Source organism: Mustela nigripes, chromosome X (genome assembly GCF_022355385.1).
Source record: "Mustela nigripes isolate SB6536 chromosome X, MUSNIG.SB6536, whole genome shotgun sequence".
Taxonomy (NCBI): domain Eukaryota; kingdom Metazoa; phylum Chordata; class Mammalia; order Carnivora; family Mustelidae; genus Mustela; species Mustela nigripes.
Window position 1 is genome coordinate 37,343,013 of NC_081575.1, and position 21,776 is coordinate 37,364,788.

A 21,776-nucleotide genomic window follows, 5' to 3' on the forward strand; every position below is an offset into this window, starting at 1 on the left:
GTGCCTCTCTGAAGACATTTTTTTTAAAATTTTTTATTTTTTATAAACATATATTTTTATCCCCAGGGGTACAGGTCTGTGAATCTCCAGGTTCACACACTTCACAGCACTCACCAAAGCACACACCCTCCCCAATGTCCATAACCCCACCCCCCTTCTCCCATCTCCCCCCAGCATCCCTCAGTTTGTTTTGTGAGATTAAGAGTCACCTATGGTTTGTCTCCCTCCCAATCCTATCCTGTTTCATTGATTCTTCTCCTACCCACCTAAGCCCCCATGTCATATGATCTCCCTGATATGAGGAAGTGGTGAAGACATTTTTTAATTAAATTTTTTTAATTTTATTTTGTGATAACTTCAAATTCACAGCCATGAAGTCACTTCGAAGACTATTCCTGAACTGTCCTGTTTTCCTGTCTCTGCCAATATAACCCTTCCCTCTTAGGACAAGTAAGGAAGAAATTCCTGGAGAACTTTCTGCAGTAATGGGGGCTGTCCAACCATCAGAAAAAAAATGTGTGAGAACCACCTAAAAATCCTGAGAGAAGGGCGACTGGCTAGTTCAATTGGAGGAGCTTGTGACTCTTGATCTCCGGGTTGTGAGTTTGAGCCCCACATTGTGTGTAGAAAGGTCTTCAGTAAGATAGATAGACAGACAGAGAGACAAACAAACCAATCTTTAAAAAAAAAAAAAAAAAGCCTGAGAGAATTATCAGCACTTCAAGTGGGGAAATCAAATAATGCCAAAATACAGAACAGAATAAAACAAAGCCTAGCTACGTGGCCACTTCTACCTGACTACACTTGACCTGCTCTCTCAAGCAGGCTCTTCACAGCTGGGTTTGAAGATAAGCTCCAGTTTGTTAATGTCTTTTTCTCTTTCTCCCTGAAAAAGGTCAGAATGGTCTCTGGTAACCTCTTCCGTTCCTTTGTTTAGGAGAACAACTTTTAAAAGAGCTATTACCCTCAAATCCACATCACACATTGCCACCCCCATCCCCAGGTTGTGAACACTGTAGTGGACTTTTTATCTTTTTTTAAAAGATTTTATGTATTTATTTCAGAGAGAAAAAGGGAGAGAGAGAAAGCACAAGGAGGGGCAGAGGGAGAGAGAGAAGCAGGCTCCCCACTGAGCAGAGAGCCCAACACAGGGCTCTATCCCAAGACTGTCACAAGTTGGCAGAGAGGCAGGAAGAGAGACAGGAAGGGAAGCCGGCTCCCTGCTAAGCAGAGAGCCCAATGCGGGACTCGATCCCAGGATCCTGGGATCAGGACTCGAGCTGAAGGCAGATGCTTAACCAACTGAGCCACCCAGGCACTCCTGGATTTTGTTCTTTTCACAGACTTTTTTTTTTTTTTTTAAGTTTTATTTCTTTGAGGTGGGGAGGGGCAGAAGTAGAAACTCTCAGGCAGACTCCCCGCTGAGTGCAGAGCCTGACCTGGGGCTCGATCCCAGAACTCCGAGTTCATGACCTGAGCTGAAACCAAGAGTTGGATGCTTAGCCGACTGAGCCACCCAGGTACCCCCGTCTTAGCAGACTTTGATATTTTCTTCAGAGCAGCTGTTTGCAGCCCGCTGAGCTTGACCACACATTCCCTCTCCCACTCTCTCCTTCCTTTTTCCTCCTGTTCATCTTCCTCTCCACTCTGCACCTCCATCACTACTCCCCTGCAATCTCCAAAAACTCCATCTTCACTGTCACCCTAAATAAAACCCTGCTCCTCTTTGGCCTTGGTTTCTCTTTCTATAAAACAAAAGGCTTAAACAAGGTGAGATTCTGGCAGACAATCAAAATCCTTGAGGGTTTTGTTTGTTTGTTTGTTTGGGTTTTGAATCTTTTTTTTTCTGCCCTTACCCTATGTCCAGGGTCTCAGGCCTGGTACCAAAGAAGAGCTTTTCACTTCGTTCTCACCCTCACGAATCAGAGAACTTCTTGTACTTGCTGCTCATCCTGGGTCAGCGACCTTTTCTCTTGCAATTTCTAGCCCCGTTGAACTCCCACCCTTTAGTATCATCGGTAGGACACCCACCAGCCAAACTGTCGTCTCTGTGTTCCTTTGGCAAAACTGTGCCAGACTCCAGAAAGGACAGAACAATCTGTAATGGTCTTTGTGGAATGTGAGTGAAAAGGACATATAAGCCATTGTGGGAATGAAAAATATTTGCACTGAGAATCCCATCTGTGTACATGATAATAAATTGATGCAAAGTCTTATTTGTGTGAGATTTTCTAGCGATGTACCAGCATGGACTCTTCTTAGATTTAGAGTTATGTTCTTTTTCTCTTACTCCAGCTCCTGTTCTCTCTCCCCTTCTCCCACCAACACCTCCCCCACCAATAGAATAATACTGATTCCCAAAGCTCAATTTGCAACATGTGTGTCCAAGATCCCCTGTCATTTCTAACACTGAATATAAGGATCTAACAGCCTGCAAAAGATTTTTTAGTGGGTCACCCTTCCTTTACCCCAACAGTCGCCCCCAAAACACAGTGTTATTTATTTGGCTTTTCGCTTTAAGGTCTAGTCTTCATTCATTCCAACTTCCTCTGCCTTCATGTTCCCTCAGCTCCTGGGAGATGGGTGGATAAGAGCTTGGTGGGTTCATCATGTATAGAACCCTTGCTGAGAGAGCAGTGGTTCTATAATTTAGACTACAGGACTCTAAGCATTCATTAGGGACCACAGCATTCATTCATTCATTCATTCATTCATCCGATGAGTGTTTAATGAGCCCCTTCTACAGGCTGGCCACTGTTTCGGGCTGGAGATCTAGCAGTGACAGCAAAACAAAACCCTCACCTCTAGCTAACATCCTGGCACTCTCATACACTGTCAGTTATCCTATAAAATGTCCAGGGTATCTGTACTCTGCCCTATGATCTCGTGCCATTGGCTGCATTGAGAGTCTCAGTGCATTTTATCTGGACTATCCTTAGGTCCCATCTCTTCCTTTCCAGTCCACCGTATACATGATTAGGGATCAATGTTTGGAAACACAGTTCTGATTATTTCCCTGCTTTACAAAAAAAAAAAAAAAACCCTCAAAGTCTTCCACACTTTCTCCTCTGTCACCTACTGAATAAAGTCCCCTTATTAGCCTGTCATTTTAAGTGCTTCATGATCTGGCTGCAACCCACTTTTGGAATGTTATCCTTCAACTGTTCCCTTTTATGGACTCTATGTTCTCTGCTACATATTCTCAACTTGGAAATGGCTGCCTGGAATATTCCCCACCAATTCTGCCTGTAAAAAAAATTCTGTCCACCCTTCATGGCCCAGGTCACAAACCCTCCCCCACCAGTTCTCTTTCTCTTCTTACTTTGCACAGCAATTGATACTTTTCCTCTGTCCCACCTTGTGTTGCAGGCTAGTACCTTACTTGTTACACATAAGATTCTTGGGGACAAGAAGAACACTTTATTTCCCTTTAATTGGCTGTTTGCTCCCTCCTGGCTGTTTGTCAGTGATGCTCACCCAGTCTCCTGGAAGAAGAGAGAAAAATCTCAGCGTGTCGTCAAAGCTACTCCTCCCTCATATCCTCATGTGGCTACTGGTGTGGGTGGACACATAGTTAATTTAGGATCAGAGCTCAGGTCATCACTACAGTTCATGAAAGGGCTGCAGCCGTGTGTGTCAGGCCCTTCCTGCCTTCTCTCTGGTGGCATTGGGGGACTGAGTTTGTCCTTGTCGTTTTACAGAGACATTCCTACCACCGCTCTCACTATGACTCTCCACCAAGCCGACAGGCTGGAGGGCTGCCCCGCTTTCCTGGGGCCAGAAGCCACCGAGGAGCTCTTATGGATTCTCAGCAAGCATCGGGCACCATCGTGCAGATTGTCATCAACAACAAACACAAGCACGGACAGGGTAAGGAACACACTCCCTCAGTACCATATCCACAGCAGGATTTCCATGCCTTACCTCCACCTCCCCACCTCCCCTCTCCCCACCATCTTTGGAGGGCTGGACCTAGAAAGGGCACTGTGTCCCAAGCATATCAGACAGTCACAAGAGCATCACTTATCATCAAGCCTCCAAGCGACTGTGGACAAGCGACCCTAAGAAACTCTCAGGATTTCCTTAAACACAGCCCGGAAGAGCTTAGTTTTTACTTCTGGTGTATCTGTCTTTGTTTAGATCAAAAGGCAAGAAAGCAGTGAGCCTGACGTGGCCCCCAGCCTTTTTGCAGTTGCCCTAGGGGGTTGCAGGTCTTTGGGGGAAGTTGATTGGATCCTTAAAGGAAGGAGAGATTGTTTTCCCATTAGGCATTTTTAATGAGATTGTTTTAATGAGAGATTGTTTTCCCATTAGGTACCGATATTCACAGGTACTCAGCGCCAGACGCTTTGGAAGCCCGTAGCTCCGCACCTTAGAAATAGTGATTCTCATTCCTCAGGGTACCCAGGATTCTTCCCGGACCCCTTGCTAAAGATACCTATTCTCGGACCCCACGCTTAGAGATTCTAATTCACATGAGGCGATTGTCATTAGAAATGAGTAACCCAGTAAGAAATCCAGAAACATCCTGGCCAAGCACCAGAAGGACTGATCAAGTTAACACGGACATGCAGTCCCACTCAGCCAACCAGCTGGTTGAAACAGGCACCCACACATGTCCGTGGCCCCAGACCTTCCTGCGCAGAGCTCCCCGGCCTCCACCCCCACCCCAGTAGCGGGGGTTGGAGTGGGGAAGAGAAATTCAATCAAACAATTGACCGCTTCTTACTTTTTTAGGCATCATGTCAACCAGCTCTTCACAGCAATAGCTCAGCTGGTTCCTTTTACGAAACCACAAACATGTTTTGTTTCCTTTAAAGGAGAAACAAATCAAAGCCAGTTCCCTGAACGGGTTAAAAGTAATAAATTATTAAACCAAATGATTGAATAACACAGGTGAAAAACAATCCGTTACAAAGAGCTCCTACTATAAATCTCAACAAAGCTGGTCAAACCAAAGCTGGCTGATCACATCTGTTACGAGTTAGATGTAAATTTCAGATTACAGATAAAAAACATTGAATCGCTTTTGAAACTAACAGGCTTAAAAGAAGAACATGCAAAATAAAACTCTTAATAGAAAATGGTGATATATTAGAAGAATTGGAAATATTTACTATCGATCTGGCTTTGATTTGAAATGTATTATTTTTAAAGTCCAAGGCATTCCAACATGAATTTATGAAATGTGGGGGAGAAGGGGGTAAAGATGCAGTTTGATTGTCAATCCAAAATTGTCTCCAGTAGATTCCATTTGCTCTGAAAGTATTTCAAAGCCTTAAAAAAAAAAAAAAAAAAAAGAAAAAAGAAAAAAACCTGTGGGGTAATGGACTTTGAAAATCCTAAATCCCATGATTTCCACAGGCCTCTTCATTTTAGGGCAGAGGCTCATCCCTTGATTTATTCTGTGTCCTACAAAAGGCCGAGCTGGTTTACATTTTTTCATTGCTCCCATTGATTTGGATGCAGTGGTTCTTTCCTGACCTTTCTATTATAGTTCACTGCAGAATCACTTGTGCCCAGCCCCCACTCTCAATGCCCCAGCTGGATGATTTAAAATCATATCAAGAGTTCGTTGTTGGGGAGAAGGCTGCATTTCCCTCTAGAGCACTGACCTCCCACTCCTGCATCTTAGAGTGTAGGCTCTCACCTTGTCTAGATTGTTCCCTTAGTCGAAATGCTTAGGGGAGAGGGAAGCTGGTAATATAACACTGGAGGTCCTGCTTGTCCTTCTCCTTAGCTTTCCTGCTAACAGATGTGCTCCTCTGGGACACATCTGCTTGGTCCCCTGCCTAAGTCAAAGAGGAGAAGTGATAGGACTCAGCTATTTTGAACTTGACTCCAGCCTAAATTTGCTTGAAGCAGACTACGTGCCTACCTTGATCAGATTGTCTAGGAGGGAGGGTCGCTGTCTTCCATGGAGAGAGGAGTGGTGGAGACAGGAGAAAGAAAACATATCTGGCCAGCTGTCAGGTGATTCCATCCCCAGCCCTGAGCCTCACAGTTCATGTGTCAACTCCCTGTCCTATCTCCATATAATAAGTTTGGGAGCTTCTCTTGTTTAGGTTCTCAGGTTCTTGAAAATCTTCACATGGATTGACGGGCTAGAGTGCCTAGGACTCTAGCAGTACTTGCAAAGGACAGGAAAAGACAGCCAACATCATCCATATTTCCAAATGTGACCCAGTGGACTTGATGAGAAAGAAATAGCCCAATGATTCATCCTTCTGAGGCCATTGTCTTGCGGCCAAATCAGTCAGTTCCTAGAAACGCCCCAAGTGGGGCTCTTTCTCCCAGCCTAGCCCCGCCTCAAGTGATACAACCCACACTAGAGATGTTGTTGATCAGGATGCCGACAGGTCTCCCTGGGTATAATGAGGTGATGGGAATAATGAGAAACACACCCAGTCCCAGTCATGGCTTAAAATCTCCAGAATGTCTCAGCACTTTTAAAAAGAGAGAGGACTTATTCTCAGCCCTCCCCGTTTAAGCCCAGTAGAGTTCTTATATTGGAGCCTAGCTCCCTGCCTTACAGTGGGAGCCGGACTAGTTTTCGTTGGTTTGCATGGAAGGATGTTCCTGTGGCCCCTTTCCTTCATCAGCCCCTCAGCCTACAGCTCTCCCAAGGCACCTAGAAAACATGGAGCCTGTGACTTCACTTCCCGCCCAACAAATGTGAGACCACCAAAGGCTATCTCTAGGCTAGGCAGTGATTCACTGCCATGGAATCTCTACAGCCACTGTGAGGTGGAGACCAGAGGATATTGCTGAAGATTAGAGGCACAGAAGGCTCTTTCTTTCATGATCCTTTCCCTCTTTTATTAGTGCCTTCCTTCTCATGCCAGATGGGAGGCCAGTGCCATTAGCTCCATACCCATCTGTGTTGGTGGATCAGACTCTCATAGCCTGGGATATTTTGGAAGGATTTGCTTTGGGATCTGGAAATACTGGCCCTTTGAGAAGAGCAATAGTTTCTGCATTTAGCCTTTCTGGGCAGCCAACATCTCTGGGAAATTTTCATGCCAGGAAGCCTATCTACTTGGGCCATAGAGATCTTTTGTAAAACTGCGGGTATTAAGGCTAAATTCTACTACAGTTTCTTCATCAGGTACCCAGGGCAGATGGAATTCTCCTTTCATCCATTGATACATTCCTCCAGTTTCAGAAATATTTCTTGATGGCTCACCATGGGCCGGGCACTTGTGAGGATCAGAGGCTACTGCTGAAGGACCGGAATAGTCACTAACAGGAGAACAGGAACTGAGCTGGGGTTTTTTGTTTGTTTATTTTGGAGGGTTTTTGTTTTTGTTTTGTTTTTTTGTTACAGAAGCTGCTCTGTCAACATACATCGTTGAGCCACGAAAAGGACAAAGGATGACTGATGTCTTAAGGGGTTCAGATCTTGGGTTCTGAGCACAGGGACCTGTTTCAGCTCCCTAGCCTTTAATTTCCAGTCCTGTGTTCTCTTCCAGTGTGTGTTTCCAATGGAAAGACCTACTCCCATGGCGAGTCCTGGCACCCAAACCTCCGAGCATTTGGCATTGTGGAGTGTGTGCTGTGCACTTGTAATGTCACCAAGCAAGAGTGTAAGAAAATCCACTGCCCCAATCGATACCCCTGCAAATATCCTCAAAAAATAGATGGGAAGTGCTGCAAGGTGTGTCCAGGTAAAAAGGCAAAAGGTGCGTTGGTTGGAAGCCCTGCCTTTGGTTGACTGAGATCCCCATAGAGTCCTTCTCAGTGTTCTTGGAGCACCAGAAACCTAATCAATCTGCCACAACATCGTAATGATACCAGCTCTAACAATGAACCTATCCTCCCCTCTCTTGAAGGGCTGATAAGATGGTTCCTTGGAAGAAACTTACTACTCAGAAGTAGACTGGGGGTGTGCCTGTGTCTACCACACCTTTGGGCCCACAAAGCCCTAAGTGCCAGACTTCAGCCTGGCTTTTCTAAATTGCAGAGAAATTGGATTATGAGGATTATACAGAAGAACAGTAGAGCTGTAGTAGTAGTAGTACTACACTATTCATAATAGTAGTTTATGAGGATTGTACAGAAGAATAGTAGAACCTGTCACTGATGTCACTGTTTAACCCATCAAACACAATTGCATCCATGAGCATTTTGAGACAGGGTTGGAGACAGGTGAGTTAGAGTGGAAGGAGCGTGGGTTCTGGGCCTGAGCGAAGTTGCTGTGTGACCTTGGAAATGTGACAAATCTACCCTGACCTTCATCAGCCATCTGTTCAATGGAAAGCTTGGAACAATTAATCTCAAAGCTCCCATCCCAACACTACAATTTTATAATGATATTATTGCTCTATTAAAGATAAAACTGAAGCATATTGAGTGACCGGCCCTGAGTCACACAAATTGATAATAAAACCAAGGTTTCGAATTCAGGTCATTTACAGTCCATTGTCTTTTCCAGGCCAGTAGAAAATATTGGACTGATAAGAAAAAAAGTAAATTAAATAGTGGTTTAATGCCTATGACGTAGATAAAAATGTAGTCTGTAGTGTTGCGATTGACAACATTGGGGATTGGTAATCAAGCAGTCTAATCTTTGCTCTGCCGGTGGTTTCCTATGTAACCTAGAAAAAGTCCCTGCACCTTTCTGAGCTTCAGTTTCCTCCTTTGCAAAACAAGAGGGTTAGAGGAGATGATTTCTTAGGGCCTTTCCAGCTCCAATATTCTAGGCGAGAATGACTGAGTCTGTTCCTTGCACATGAATTTATCTACCATTTCTTACACCTATGTGTGGTTTTGTAAACACAGATGAAAAGCCAAACTTTTTCAAAGTAGGCAGAGAACTAAATTCCTTGAGCTGACACAATTCCTCATGATCAGCAGGCAACCATGAACTTAGCCAACATATATTTTTTTGAGCATCCCCACTTTATAACATTCCAATTTTGATCTTGGCCCTTCAGACCAAATCCCATTTCATTCTATGCTTAGGCCTTTGGTGATACAGGTGATTCAATTAAGAAGTGAGCAGTTCAACTGAACTTAAATAAATGATGGTCCAGCCATAACGTGCCATATTATATAGCCAGCAAAAATCATTGTAGACCAAGATTTAATGGCATGGAAAGATGTTTGTAACAGATTGGTTAAGTACAAAGAGCATGCTAAAAAACAACATTATGATTTCACTTGTGTTTTAGAAAGTGTTTATAATACACTTAGGCCAAAATAAAAGGCTGGAAAGGCATATGGCAGACTATTAATAATGACTGTCTTTGGATGATTGAACCATAGGTGGTTCTCATTTTCTTCTTTTGGTTTATCTGCATTTTTCAAATTTTTGACAACATGTATTATTTAAGTAATTAGAAGAAGAAGTTATTATTTAAAGAACTGTCCTCCAGAATGCCAACAGACAATACGTTGAAGAATCTGATTGACCATACCAGTCTCTCTAGAAGAGCTGCTTTGCCACTCCACTTGGGGATGTGGAGCAACTTGCAGAGCAGCATGGCAGGAGACAGTCTCTGGCCCATTCTCTGTACCAGTCTCAGTGAGGCAAACAGGTGTGTCTGCAAATTGAGTGATGCCTGATAGTCACTTTGCCTACTGAGAGTCACTAGCCACAGATGCCAGGGCACCTGCTCCAGCTCCTCAGAAACCTCAGTGCATCAGGAAACATGTACTCACTCAGGCATTCGATCTGGAAATATGTATTACATGCCTATCGTCTGCAAGACACGGTTACAGACACTCCAAGAGATGAACAAGCTAGACTAAGGCCACTTGCCAGCATCATCCTTACAACCTAGTGGAAGAGGAAAGACAATGAACACAAGCAATGAGGTGATTTTAGGTTGGGATGGGTATTGTGAAGAAAGACCAAGCAGGATCAAGGACCAGTGAAGGGGAAGGGTGGTGACTTTCAAAAAAGTGGCCGGAGGGGCGCCTGGGTGGTTCAGTGGGTTAAAGCCTCTGCCTTCGGCTCAGGTCATGATCCCAGGGTCCTGGGATCAAGCCCCACATCCGGCTCTCTGCTCGGCGGGGAGCCTGCTTCCTCCTCTCTTTCTGCCTGCCTCTCTGCCTACTTGTGATCTCTGTCAAATAAATAAAAATTTAAAAAACTTTAAAAAAAAAGTGGCCAGGGGAGGCTTCTCTGAAGAAGTGATATTTGAGGAATGAGAAAGGGGAAGATCACGACACCCTCAGCCTCTTAGAAAACACCACATGACAGAGAAAAAAGGGACAAAGAGTGAGGAGGGAAGAAGATGGTTGGAAAAAAGAACAGTTATTTGTGTTGAGAAGGGAAGAAAGGGAAGAAAGATAAATAGATAAATAGAATTCACTGATGATCCAGCCAAAAGCTTCATTCTGACAAATGATTGCAGACTCCTCCAGTCATACTTAAGGGCCAAAATAAAGGATGAGGGTTTTCTTTCTCTCACTTGCCCTTGTTCTGGTAGAGATTGGCCTAGCTTTGTGTACCAGTGGCCACCTACAGGATTGTGGAGAACTTCTACTTCCTGAAGGCTCCCCAACTCCTCTCCTCCCTCACTGCACCTCCCCAATATCTGGAATTCCCATAATTACACACTCCGTTTGGTTTACAGCAGAAAATGCCCCTGTCGAGACTTAAAAGTTATCTGGTTGGGAATAATATGTCACCAGTCATTTCCACCTCCATAAGGAAATGCTTTTTCAATTTCTTGGTTCTGGAGATCTCTGTATACGAGCATTCTCAAGGGAAGCGGAAATGGACAGAAATGATTTGGAGCACAGAAGGCTTCCTTGGAAGGAAATGAAACGAGGGGAACCTGAAGCAAATGGAAGATCAGAAAGTACCTTGAAGTGGAGGGTGTGGAATGAGGAGGATGTTGTCCACTGTGTAGCATGAAAGTCATACTTTGTTTACTCTTAGTATTTTCAAACGCCAACCAGGGTTGAGTCACTGATGGATTTTGTTGTTTGTAGAGCCCTTCTGCTGAGTAAATTAAGCTCTTGGGGAGGGGAGTGGTGCAAGACGACTCTTTGGGACACTGGGAGAACTTTTAGCACATCACAGGTATTTACAGTGCCATCATGGAGATCACATGGCTGTTAGAGATGTAGTCAGTATTAACTTGATGCAAACAAATTTTTTTAAGGTTTTATTTATTTATTTGAGACAGAGAGAGAAAGAGAGAGCATGAGCAGGGGGAGCAGCAGAGGGAGAGGGACAAGCAGACTCTGTGCTTGGACTCCATCCCGTGACCCTAAGATCATGACGTGAGCCAAAATCAAGAGTCAGGTGCTTAGCAGACTCAGCCATCCAGGCACCCCCAGTGCAAAAAATGTAACAACTGAACTCAGCTCTCATTTTAAAGGTGAAAAAAACATAGAGGTCTCTGTACACCCAGAGACCCACTTCTCCCACTTGAAAAATGCTAGCACACATCCCTTAATTACTAATATATCCCCCAAAAAAGACTGGCCCCACTGAGAATTAAATAATGACAAAGGGACAAAAGGAGAAAGGAAACTTGATTCTAGAAGGACCTGCAAACTGAAAAGTCCAACCTGGAATCATCAAGAAAAGATTGGTTTTGTCCTTATACTGCCAAAGTGGTGGTGGGGGTGGGAAACTAATCAGGTCAGCAAGGGACACACAATAGCAATTTGATTCCAACCTCTGGATAACATGCATCCATTTGGCTAACAACGAGTCTCCCTAATTGTAGTCACAGATCCAAAGCACCTGGCACTCAGTGCTCTCATCAGAGAATCTTACAGATGAACCTCTGCACATACTCCTGAGTTTTGGGGCTGTCCCTGGCTTCTCTTTGTTGTTCCTGATTTGAATGTACACTTTAAAGACCCAGATGAGGAGGGTGCTGATCACGAAGCCAGCAAGGAAACCTAACTCAAGGATAACCAACTAGGAGAGAAACTTTTTTTGTTGTTTTGTTTTGTTTGTTTGTTTTTTTCTTTTTGTGTGTTTTTTGTTTGTTTGTTTGTTTATTGGGAGTTGAGGAAAGAGGAGGGCAGAGCAGAATAGGAAGTATGAGGAGGCTGGTATATTTATGCCTGGAAGCCGAAATACAACAGTTTAGTTTATACAGTAAATGATCCATAGTTGAGGGATTTGACCAGTTTTTTTGTGTGTATGTCTCCCAACCGTTCATTTGGCACAATGTACATATGACTAATCTGACATCTAGGTTTTGGCACTGGTGTTGATTTGGTATTATCGTTCCCCTTACAAACAAATCAAAGAGCATTCAGAAATGTCAAGCCAATTTGGATAGATCCTTTGGGCAAGTATATGCACATAAGTGAGTGTCATGAATGTTTTCTAAGTATACCTAAATGATGTCAGAGAAGTTAACCAAGGTGCTCTGTCAGCCCATCTCCTGGGTCTCTGTTGGTAACATGAGCTAAACAGACCATGATCTGGACCCAACCCGGAAAATCCTATATACCCTGAAGTGCCTCAGAGATTTGTACCTGGCGACATTCTTCCTCCTCATGAGGTCTGCTCCTCTGTGGCAGTGGGGGGATCTTGTTTGCTTGGTGGGTCAGTGTTCTGTGAAACTATGCATTCTGTCACCATGTGGACTTACCTAAAAGGTCATGTGTCCTTTTGTGACATTGTGGCTGTTACAGGGCAGCCTAAACTGAGCTGAGGAGATATGGATGGGATTTTTATCTCTGTGAGAATGTTCTTGTTGACTGTACACATTTGATGAGTGTGAGGTATTATGAATAACGAGATATCTGAATGCCTAGAAGTTCACTTCTGGTTTTGGAAAGCCATGGAAAACCTCTGCTTGCTTCCTGATTCCAGAAGAACTTCCAGGCCAGAACTTTGACAGCAAGGGCTACTTTTGTGGAGAAGAAACAATGCCTGTCTATGAGTCTGTGTTCATGGAGGATGGGGAGACCACCAGAAAAATAGCCCTGGAAACAGAGAGACCACCTCAGGTAGAGGTCCACGTTTGGACCATTCGAAAGGGTGAGCAAGATAATATTGATTCTTTGTTAATTTCTTTTGTAAGGGGTGGGGGAACAGGGAAGGAGGGGAAGACTCACCTTAGTTTTGCTTCAACTTTTTCCTCTGTTTGGCTCAGTTCTCCTGATTGCTCAGAAACATGACTAACACATCTGTGATTATGGCCTTTAAATTTGTCATGACCTGTCCAAAAAACTAAGCATTGACCTTAGGGCTTGTTGTCTTTCTCACACCAACAAAGGCTGAAGGAGTGTTTCTCCACCCCAGCTGCACATCAGAATCTTCTGGGAGAGGTTTCTGTAAATACCAAAAGCCTGGGCCTTACCCTCAGAGATGTTGATGGATCGGCCAGGAATGGGGCCTTGGTGTGAGTGTATTGAAGGCTCCACAGGTGATTCTAATGTGCAGTTAAGGTCACGACCAACCAGACTATAGCCTATCATTCTTTCCAACATGAAGCTCAACCAACATGAAAATCCATTCATGTGGTGCGAAGCTACATCTCTGAAATCATGGTCCGTACTCTGGGGTAAGACACATTGAAAACATTGTCCCCACCCTCAAGAAGATTTAGAGTCTCACTGAAGGGACAATCCCAGTCATAATGTTCATCCAGTTCCTTTCCTGATTACTCACACTGACTGCCATAGTGGGCTGTGTTGTGTTCCTTGTGATCATATAGCTCTTCAGGCCATCCCGCAGGTACAAGGCTAGTGTTGATCTAGTCTGGTCAGCTTTTCTAGAAATCTGAGTGAAGAGGTAAGATTTCAGTTGGGAAATAATGCACATCCTTTTTCTGCTCTCTCCTGCCTAAGGCTCCAGAGCACTCAAACTGTACTCTGCTTTTGCATCATACAAAGGATCTGGTCTACAATGTAGCTACCCAGCCCCACCCAAGAGATGTTACTTCAGTAGTCCTTAGGTAGCACCTTGGTGTGTCCCAAACAGCCAGTGATTCTAATTCGGCACTTGGACCATTCTTTGAAAAACAATTGCCCGAGTGTTAGTGGGGCTTCTTCCTCTTCCTTTTCCCAACTTTTCTTGCCTGAAAGTGTGAATTCCTCCCCACCCCTGAAAAAATGCTGAACACACGTTTCTCACCCGTGTTTATTTTTGGTCCATACCAAGGAATGTTGGTTTTCCAGCTCTAACTCCCTAACTCCTCTAGAATTGGTCACCTAGGTCTAAATCCCTGTTCTGTTGGCTTTCCTTGCAGTGGACCCACTATTTTTTCTCCACACCTCTCACTCCCTGGAGGCATGTGGATGTTTTTCAGCATGCTGGTATAGTGTCTCAGTGACCACTTGTTCAGTGCTGGGAAGCCAAAGGCTGTGCTTAGTGAGTAGAGAAACACCCAGACTACAATTTCGTGTGGCCTCTCTAGACCTCTTGAGGATTATGTAGGCTGGTAACTTGTTGCTCCTTCATTGCGAGGCCATTTTCCTTTTCGGTGTTATTCCAGTAAACGCTTTTCAGGCAAAGTTGAAACTGTGGGTACCTGCTACCCCCGCCTCTTATTTTTACTTTCCTCATTTTCTGTAAGGAAACCTAAAGGAGCTCTGAATATTTCCCAAAGGAAAATATGCTTTTCAGTGAGTTCGGGAACAGGGATGGCTTCTCCGTTTACACAAACAACCTGTCTACAGTCCCACTGCTGGCTCTTGCTGCTTGGCCAGAAGGGCAGCCCAGTGGTTTGGCAGGGACATAATCTACCTGGACGTGGGGGCAAGGGCAGAATTTCTCATTCCACCTTTGGTGGTAGAGGCTACCACCAGCACCCATGCTCAATTCATGTGGCTTTCCCTAGGAGGGGGGCCCATGGTCAGCAACACTATCTTCAATATCTCTATTCTCTGGAGAACCTAGGAGAGGCCAGTGAGCCAAGGAAACAGATGGAGTCAATTATAACCCTTGAGCCATCCAAGTTCCTGGTTAAGCACATTACACAGCCCAGCTCGATACTCCTAAGCCCCAGTAATGAGATGATATGCTCAACCCAAGCAGAGGAAGGGGGTGGTAGCTCCAGATAGAGAGGGCCTGACCACCTGCCCCACTTTTTCACTTGGCCCCAGGCATCCTCCAGCACTTCCATATTGAAAAGATCTCCAAAAGGATGTTTGAGGAACTCCATCACTTCAAGGTGGTGACCAGGACGACCCTGAGTAAGTGGTAACCCTGTGTTTCTTTACTCCCCCCTGGAAAATGCCTCCAGACCTCCATGGAGCAGAGCCCCCAGTAAAGTCTCTTTTCATTCTCAGTGACTATCAGCAGGCTCAGGGTCAATGTCAGAAGATGTTCTGTCTCTTCTCTGGGGGACTTATCAGCAGAGGGGGTCTCTGAATGTGAGCTGAAAAGCTTGGACCTGGTGAAGACAAATCCAGATGTGGTCTGAGCATAAGCTTCCTTGAGTTCAGGTTACCTGACTCTCTTTAATGAACACTGCTAACCCTGGAGTCTCCAAAGGGTCAGAGAAAGCTCACGAGATTCCAGAGTTGGTTGGTTCATTAGTGGAGATGTACCATCTGGAAGGATGAATCCTCTGGTGGTGGGGATGAGAGACAGAGAGAAAGAGAACACATCCCAGTGCAGCAAAGCGCTGTTCAGCTCTTTAGTACTGCCCCCTGAGTTGTCCTGTTTCTTTAAAAGCATCCAGGCACTCACTGGGGCATACCTGCAGCTCTCCCCCTTTCTATGCAGGATAGAGCCTGAGGACTAGATATTGCTAGGGACTGGGAAGGGGGGAGTACTTCTGAAGGAATAAAAGACCCAGAATTCCTATCCAAAGGGAATGCCAATGGGCAAGACAGAACATGAAAATGCCTTCTCTATGAATCAGTCTAGTTCTGAAGAGTTAAATACTTAAGTACTCAGGGAAATCTGTGAGGAAGCCAGAGGGGCTTAGTCAAGGAAGGCTTCGGGGAGGAGGTGTGTTTTGAAAGAGAAAGGTGTGATGGGGCGACAGGTCAGGAAATTCATTCAGGGAGAGGGTTCAGCCTAAGAGAAGACTCGGACAGGAGTGAACAAGAAGCGTGGTGAGGGGGCGGCCCTGGAAGAGGCCAGGGAGAGGTACACAGAGAAGGCAAGTGGCTTTCTCTGTAGACTCACAAATGGCCTAGCGAGATGAAAATGGTGCTTCAGGAAGATGTCTCTTGGTTAGACAGATTTATCTGTCTGATACTTATACTTTGATGAAGCCATGTTCTGAAGAGCCCAACATACCATGCTGAGAAGTTGGACTTGCTTTCCAGATGTGAGAACCCCAAGGGAGGGTTTTAAGCAAGTGTGCAATGCATGCAGGTCTGTTTTTTAGAATGGAGTGCCCACTGTGTGGAGTGAAAAGTGAACTCTCAGTGATTAAGTAGTTGGTGGTACTCTGAATTAGGAAGCCCTTATACCATAAAACAACAACAACAACAAACAAACAACTCTTACATTGTATTAGGTTGGTCAGCAGGGAAAGAGAGGTCACCGTGAGGGACACCTCTGAGGTCAAATTGTGAGCATCCCTACAAAGAAGTAAGTTTGGAATGACTGCCAACAATAACAGCTTTATAGACAGGGTGAATAGTGTTAATTCACTAATGGGAAACAATGGAGAATAAGCAGGTAGTAGGGGGAAAATACGTTTCACTTGGAACATGTTTAGCTGAAGATGCTTAAAGGCCATTTGAGCAGAGTTTATCCTATGGGCAGCTGGAAATAGGGTTGATGAGGTCACTTGTTTATTAACGTAGGAAACTTACAGATGATAAACTGAACGGGAAGGAGGAGAATTCAGACTGAGGAGGGTTGGGAGTCCATACATGTGAGTTAGGAATAAAAGGGGCAGAGACTAGGATCTGGTACCAGTGATGTGACTTTTGAAATTACCAATTAATTTCAAAAACACATTTTTGTTTCACCATGAGCAAGCACTGTGCTGGGGTGAGGGGGATGGGGCTTGAAAGATGATTGAAATGAACTCTCTGTCCACAACAGGATTTGGGGTGTATAGCAGAAGTAGACAGTGTGTGCCTCCAGCTGTGTGCAACTGAAGGAAGTGGGCACTGAGATGATCCAGCAGGGGATCACCAAAAAGAGGCCTGACCCTTTCTGTCATGTGACCATCAGATCCTGGCACACAGCAGGACTTTGGGGGAAGCAGGTTCCTTGCCTGACCCTTCTCTCCTTTCCCACTGAGTTGGAGAGAACAGAGAAAAGTGAGGGATCCAGGGGAGAAAGGGAACAGAGACATTGAGTCTGTAAGTAAAGAGGGACATGATCTCCTGTGGCCAGGAAAAGAAAAGAGGTTGAAAATAGATTCTGGATGAAGAGAAGCTCACTGACCTTGGACCACGAGTTCCCTAGGTTGTAACACCACAAGAACAGGAATCGAAAGACCAAGGAGGATATCCAGTGTGGGCAGTTTGTTACGAAGATTATTTGCCATGGCAAAGCGACAGCGGAAGAAGGAAAATCTTGACACTTGAGGATCAGGAGAGTCAGAGAAGGACTGGTCCAGAAGAGGGATGATCTAGAGTAATTACCAGTGGTCAGCACAGGGTGTGAACTCAAAAATATTTGCTCAACTAGCATGATGGATTGGGGAAGGGGCAAGTTGTTAAGGACAGCCTGGAAGTAGGGGCACATCCGTGGAGGGAGAGGAGAAAGCAGGGAATGGGAGGGATAGCCACAGGAGGGGACAGAGGGGTGCTAAAGGGGGTGTAAGGACAGCATGTGAGCATAGAATAAAACAGAGGTGGGCAGTTGTTAGCAAAAGGTGGTGTGAACAGAGAAAAGAGCAGTAAATAATCAAGTTCCCTAAACCAGTATCTGCCCCCCGAAAAGCAAAACCTCAGTAACATACAGGTACTGCTTTATTTGACGTGGTGCCAAGTAAGCCACCTAATTAGCTCACAACCTAATAGTGGGGCATTTCTCAAATGCTAGATATACTGCAAAAACTCCAAGAATAATACTTGGGTTTGACTCTTGAGGCCGTTAGGTATTATTCTTGGGATTCTTACAAATCCTGCATGTTGAAATGAATGCTCCATGGCCCTTTTTCGTATCTGTCCCAGAAACATGTTTTGGGGGATTGCTCTGTTGAAACCACCTGACGTTTGTATTCTGATCCCCCCCGCACTGGGGACAAAGTGGGTAAGGATCAGCTAGATTGGTTACACTCTTTATTGGCTCTGTCCTCCTCTTACATGTCTGGGCCACTCTGTGTTTGCTTTGTAGGCCAGTGGAAGATCTTCACCGAAGGAGAAGCTCAGATCAGCCAGATGTGTTCAAGTCGTGTGTGCAGAACAGAGCTTGAAGATTTGGTCAAGGTTTTATACCTGGAGAGGTCTGAAAAGGGCCACTGTTAGATGAAACAAACAGTATTGGAGAGGGTAAAGCAAGAAAACTCAAGCTGCAGCTGGACTGTGGGCTGATTTTGCTTAAGTCAACAGTGTCCTAAAACCCCAGACTCAAATGCAGTTCATTATTCACGCCATGCACAGCATAACTCGCTCCTCTGTGTGGAGTGGTGCGTCAGTCCTCAGACACCTCCTGCCAGACTAGAAGAGTCTTGAATTGTTTGTGGGAGAAAGAGGGGTAGAACACCACAGCACTGCTCTAGTTTCTGGGATAATCACATTTCTTTACAGGTTAAAGAGTAAACAGAACCCTAGGGTTTCTATCTAGGAAGTTACTCCAATGAAAGAGAAAAGACTTAGTAGAAGTTGTGTAGTACAGAGAAAATATTATACTCTTTGAATTTTAGGATGTCTTGTGTTTTTAAGAAAAAATTTAACTCCCTATCCTCATTGACACAGACGCATGCATAGGCGCAAGGGTGCGCATGTGCACACACACACACACATACACAGACTAAATTGCTGCCTTTCTTCGGAGTCAAAGCCAGCATAGTCTCTCCCCTCCTTTCCTTCATCTGGCTCCCAAGTAGCTTTGAAGTTGTGGGTACCCAGGAGGATAAAGAAGGAATTGTGAGCAGAAATTTCTGCTCTTGGGTCAGTGGTGTGTTTGCTGAAGTCACGAACTATGGTGGCAGGGTGAAGAGTAAGAGCACCATTTCATGGCCACATTGACTTTGAAGCTGTAAATAACGTTTCCCTAGTGATAGCACTTCTCTTTTCTCCCTGAGCCCTCGTAAAGAAGTTAGAACTGGGTAAAATCTTCCAATACTGACTCCGCAGAAGAAAAATAATTGTTGAAAAAAATGGTGACTGAAAGTCAACAAGGCAACCTTCTGTGTTTTCAAGTCAATAGGAGTCACCGACGAATAGCTCAGTATTCACTAATTTTCTTGAGGTCAGAGTTCTATAGTCCAAAAATTTAGGCTAAATGATTACATTCTAGAAGCTCCTTAAAGAGGCAGTTTTCCTTCTTCTCCAATTACAGGAGTTGGTTTTGACTTTGCAAAGGGGCTCAGTCCCCACAAGCTTCTGAAGGTTGGCTGTTCAGTTAGGAGAATTATTGCGCATTTGGGGAAGCGGACATTCTGACAAAGATCTTTGTTCTAAACCTTCCTGCCATTCTCATCTCACCCAGCGAGTGGGGATCTGAGTCATGAATCCTGGAGAAGGCTGCTCAGAAAATGTCTATTTGCAGCTTGATACCAGAGCAGAACTTCTCTGTTCATAGGCCTAGCTTTAGACATTATCTTTGTGGCAAAACTATAAATTCTCCACAAGGATCTCAAGCCTGCCTTCTAGATTCATCCCTTGTGCTGGGCATGAATGAACTCTAATGAGTACTCAGAAGTATCAAGGACGCAGACGTCATGTATTTCCCACTCCATGATCATAAGAGAGAGGAACATTGTTTTCCTTACAGTCGATGACACCAATAGGGAAAAATGTAAAAATCTTTATGGCAACCTGGCATAAAGGAGTCTGTTCTCGAAGAGATACAGGGGTGCCTCGTGGCCAGGCCTTCTTGGGACCAACGCTTCATACATATGCTCTACGGGAAAGGGAGGGAGAACATCCAGGGCCCAGATGCCAGAGAGCATTACTGGGGATGAGGCTGCTGAGTAGCTGCTGCCTCCCTCCCAGAGGTGGCAGCATTTCCATAGTGTGGAAACAAGTAACTGGATCCTCAGGCCAAGTGGTGATTTCCCCTTTGGAATGACTCACCCCAAAGCCTTCCCACCCAGGTGTTCTCTGAAAGCTCAACCATAAGGGAACACCCAGAGAGCTTCCCTAGATAGACTTCTGCCCCCAGGGGCTGGGACACACCTTTCCAAAGTGCTTTCTGAAGCAGGAGCTGTGGAACTGAGCTAGGCCAACACAGAAACCTTCCAGTGTTTGGTGTGGTGTAGGCAATAGAGCATAAGGAGAAGAGGCCAAGCCACCTGTAGTTAGGAGAGGAATGGATGTGGTTCTTCTTGTGTATTTATTTGTATCATAAACACTTGGAACAACAAAGACCATAAGCACCATTTAGCAGTTGTAGCCATTTTATAGTTAACTCGTGTAAACAAGTAAGAGTAAACTTAATGTAACAGTATTAGCCTTTCATTCTTCTCACAAGACATGTACCTAAATAGGGTACTTATTTATGTAGTTGGCGTATTTTGCGTATTTTTTGATTTTTAAATTAATAAAAAAGTTAATTTTGAAAAACCATCTGCAGGAATGCTGTGTGAGTAATTGAGTCCCTGGTCGGTGTTGACCTTGGACCCTGTAGCAGGCAATCAGGAGGTTGTTTCACACTCAGCTCAATGCTCTCTCTCTCCCACTGTGGCAATGACACTAAGAGTGGGGACTTTGCGGTCAAACTGCCATGCTTTTAATCCCAGCCCTATAGGTCCCAGCAGTGTCGGTCTCCCCATCTATAAAACAGGGATAATTATGATACTATTGCCTTTTGCCTGCAATCCTGCAGTGAGGCTTAATTTAGCCAGTGCATGTCAAGGGATTAGTGAACGTTCATTTATGACCATGGATGTTCAGGAAAGCCATGGCCCAGACAACTGAAGAGATTGGGGACAGAAGGCCACTGACTTGGGTTTCTGGAGGGCCTCAATTTCAGTCTGCTGCACAGGGAGCAAGGTGAGAGTTTTGTCATCTATGTTGATCCAAACCAAGTTGCCTCAAACCCCTAAAGCAGTTAGGTGTGTGCTGTAGCAGAAGCCAAGAAAGCTGAAGTATCAGATAATATAAGGACACAAAAGTGTGCCCTGGGGTGAGCAACACAGAAGTCATTGGTGGTGATGTGCTGGGGGAACGATAGGAGCAGAAGCCAGAAGTGAATAAGGAGATGGGGAATTGGAGACAGAAGTTAGAGTCACTCTTTGGAGAAGCTTCATTGTAGACAGTGGAGAGATTACATGAAGGAAGTAGCTGGAGGAGCATATGGGGTCAAAGGAAAATTTTGGGTTTTCGTTTTTGTTTTTGTTTTTTAAAGATTTATATCTGTATTTCAGGGAGAGAGAGATAAAGTGGGTGCACAGGCAAGAGGAGGGGCAGAGGGAGAGGGTAAGTAGACTTCCCACTGAGCACGGAGCCCAATGCGGGGACACGATCCCACCTTAAGATCAGGATCTGAGTGGAAACCAAGAGTAAATGCTCAACTGACTGAGCCACCCAGGCACCCCTGGAAAGTTTTTGTTTTGAATATGGGAGATATGTAGCCATGTCTGAGTACTGAAGGGAGAGACCCTATAGAAAGGAAAACACTAAAGGTAATGGGGAAAGCAGTGTTATCCTGGTGTAGGAGGTGCTTGGGAAACCATTTCCCCATGCCAAGCCTGGAAACCCAAATCCTTGACCTACTGCTTGGTCTGAATTTTGGCCTCTAGTTGCCCACCCCGTACTGTGTG

At 44.9% G+C, this 21,776-nt stretch overlaps 1 protein-coding gene across 7 annotated transcripts in view; it reads left to right on the forward strand.

Annotated features, from left to right (window-relative positions):
* The window catches only part of CHRDL1 (chordin like 1), a 120,632-nt gene extending 100,059 nt beyond the window's left edge, over window positions 1–20,573 (forward strand). For 3 of the 7 annotated variants that reach the window (XM_059384988.1, XM_059384989.1, XM_059384990.1), the window contains exons 8-12: window positions 3,702–3,870; window positions 7,473–7,667; window positions 12,797–12,964; window positions 15,034–15,123; window positions 18,185–20,573. In XM_059384988.1, coding sequence (XP_059240971.1) covers window positions 3,702–3,870; window positions 7,473–7,667; window positions 12,797–12,964; window positions 15,034–15,123; window positions 18,185–18,315 — 753 coding nt within the window. In that variant the 3' untranslated portion in view covers window positions 18,316–20,573. Of the gene's footprint in view, window positions 1–3,701; window positions 3,871–7,472; window positions 7,683–12,796; window positions 12,965–15,033; window positions 15,124–18,184 lie in introns of all 7 variants that reach the window. The other 4 variants (XM_059384985.1, XM_059384987.1, XM_059384986.1 and 1 more) reach the window with 2 other exon arrangements.
* The last annotated feature ends 1,203 nt before the right edge of the window (window positions 20,574–21,776 follow it).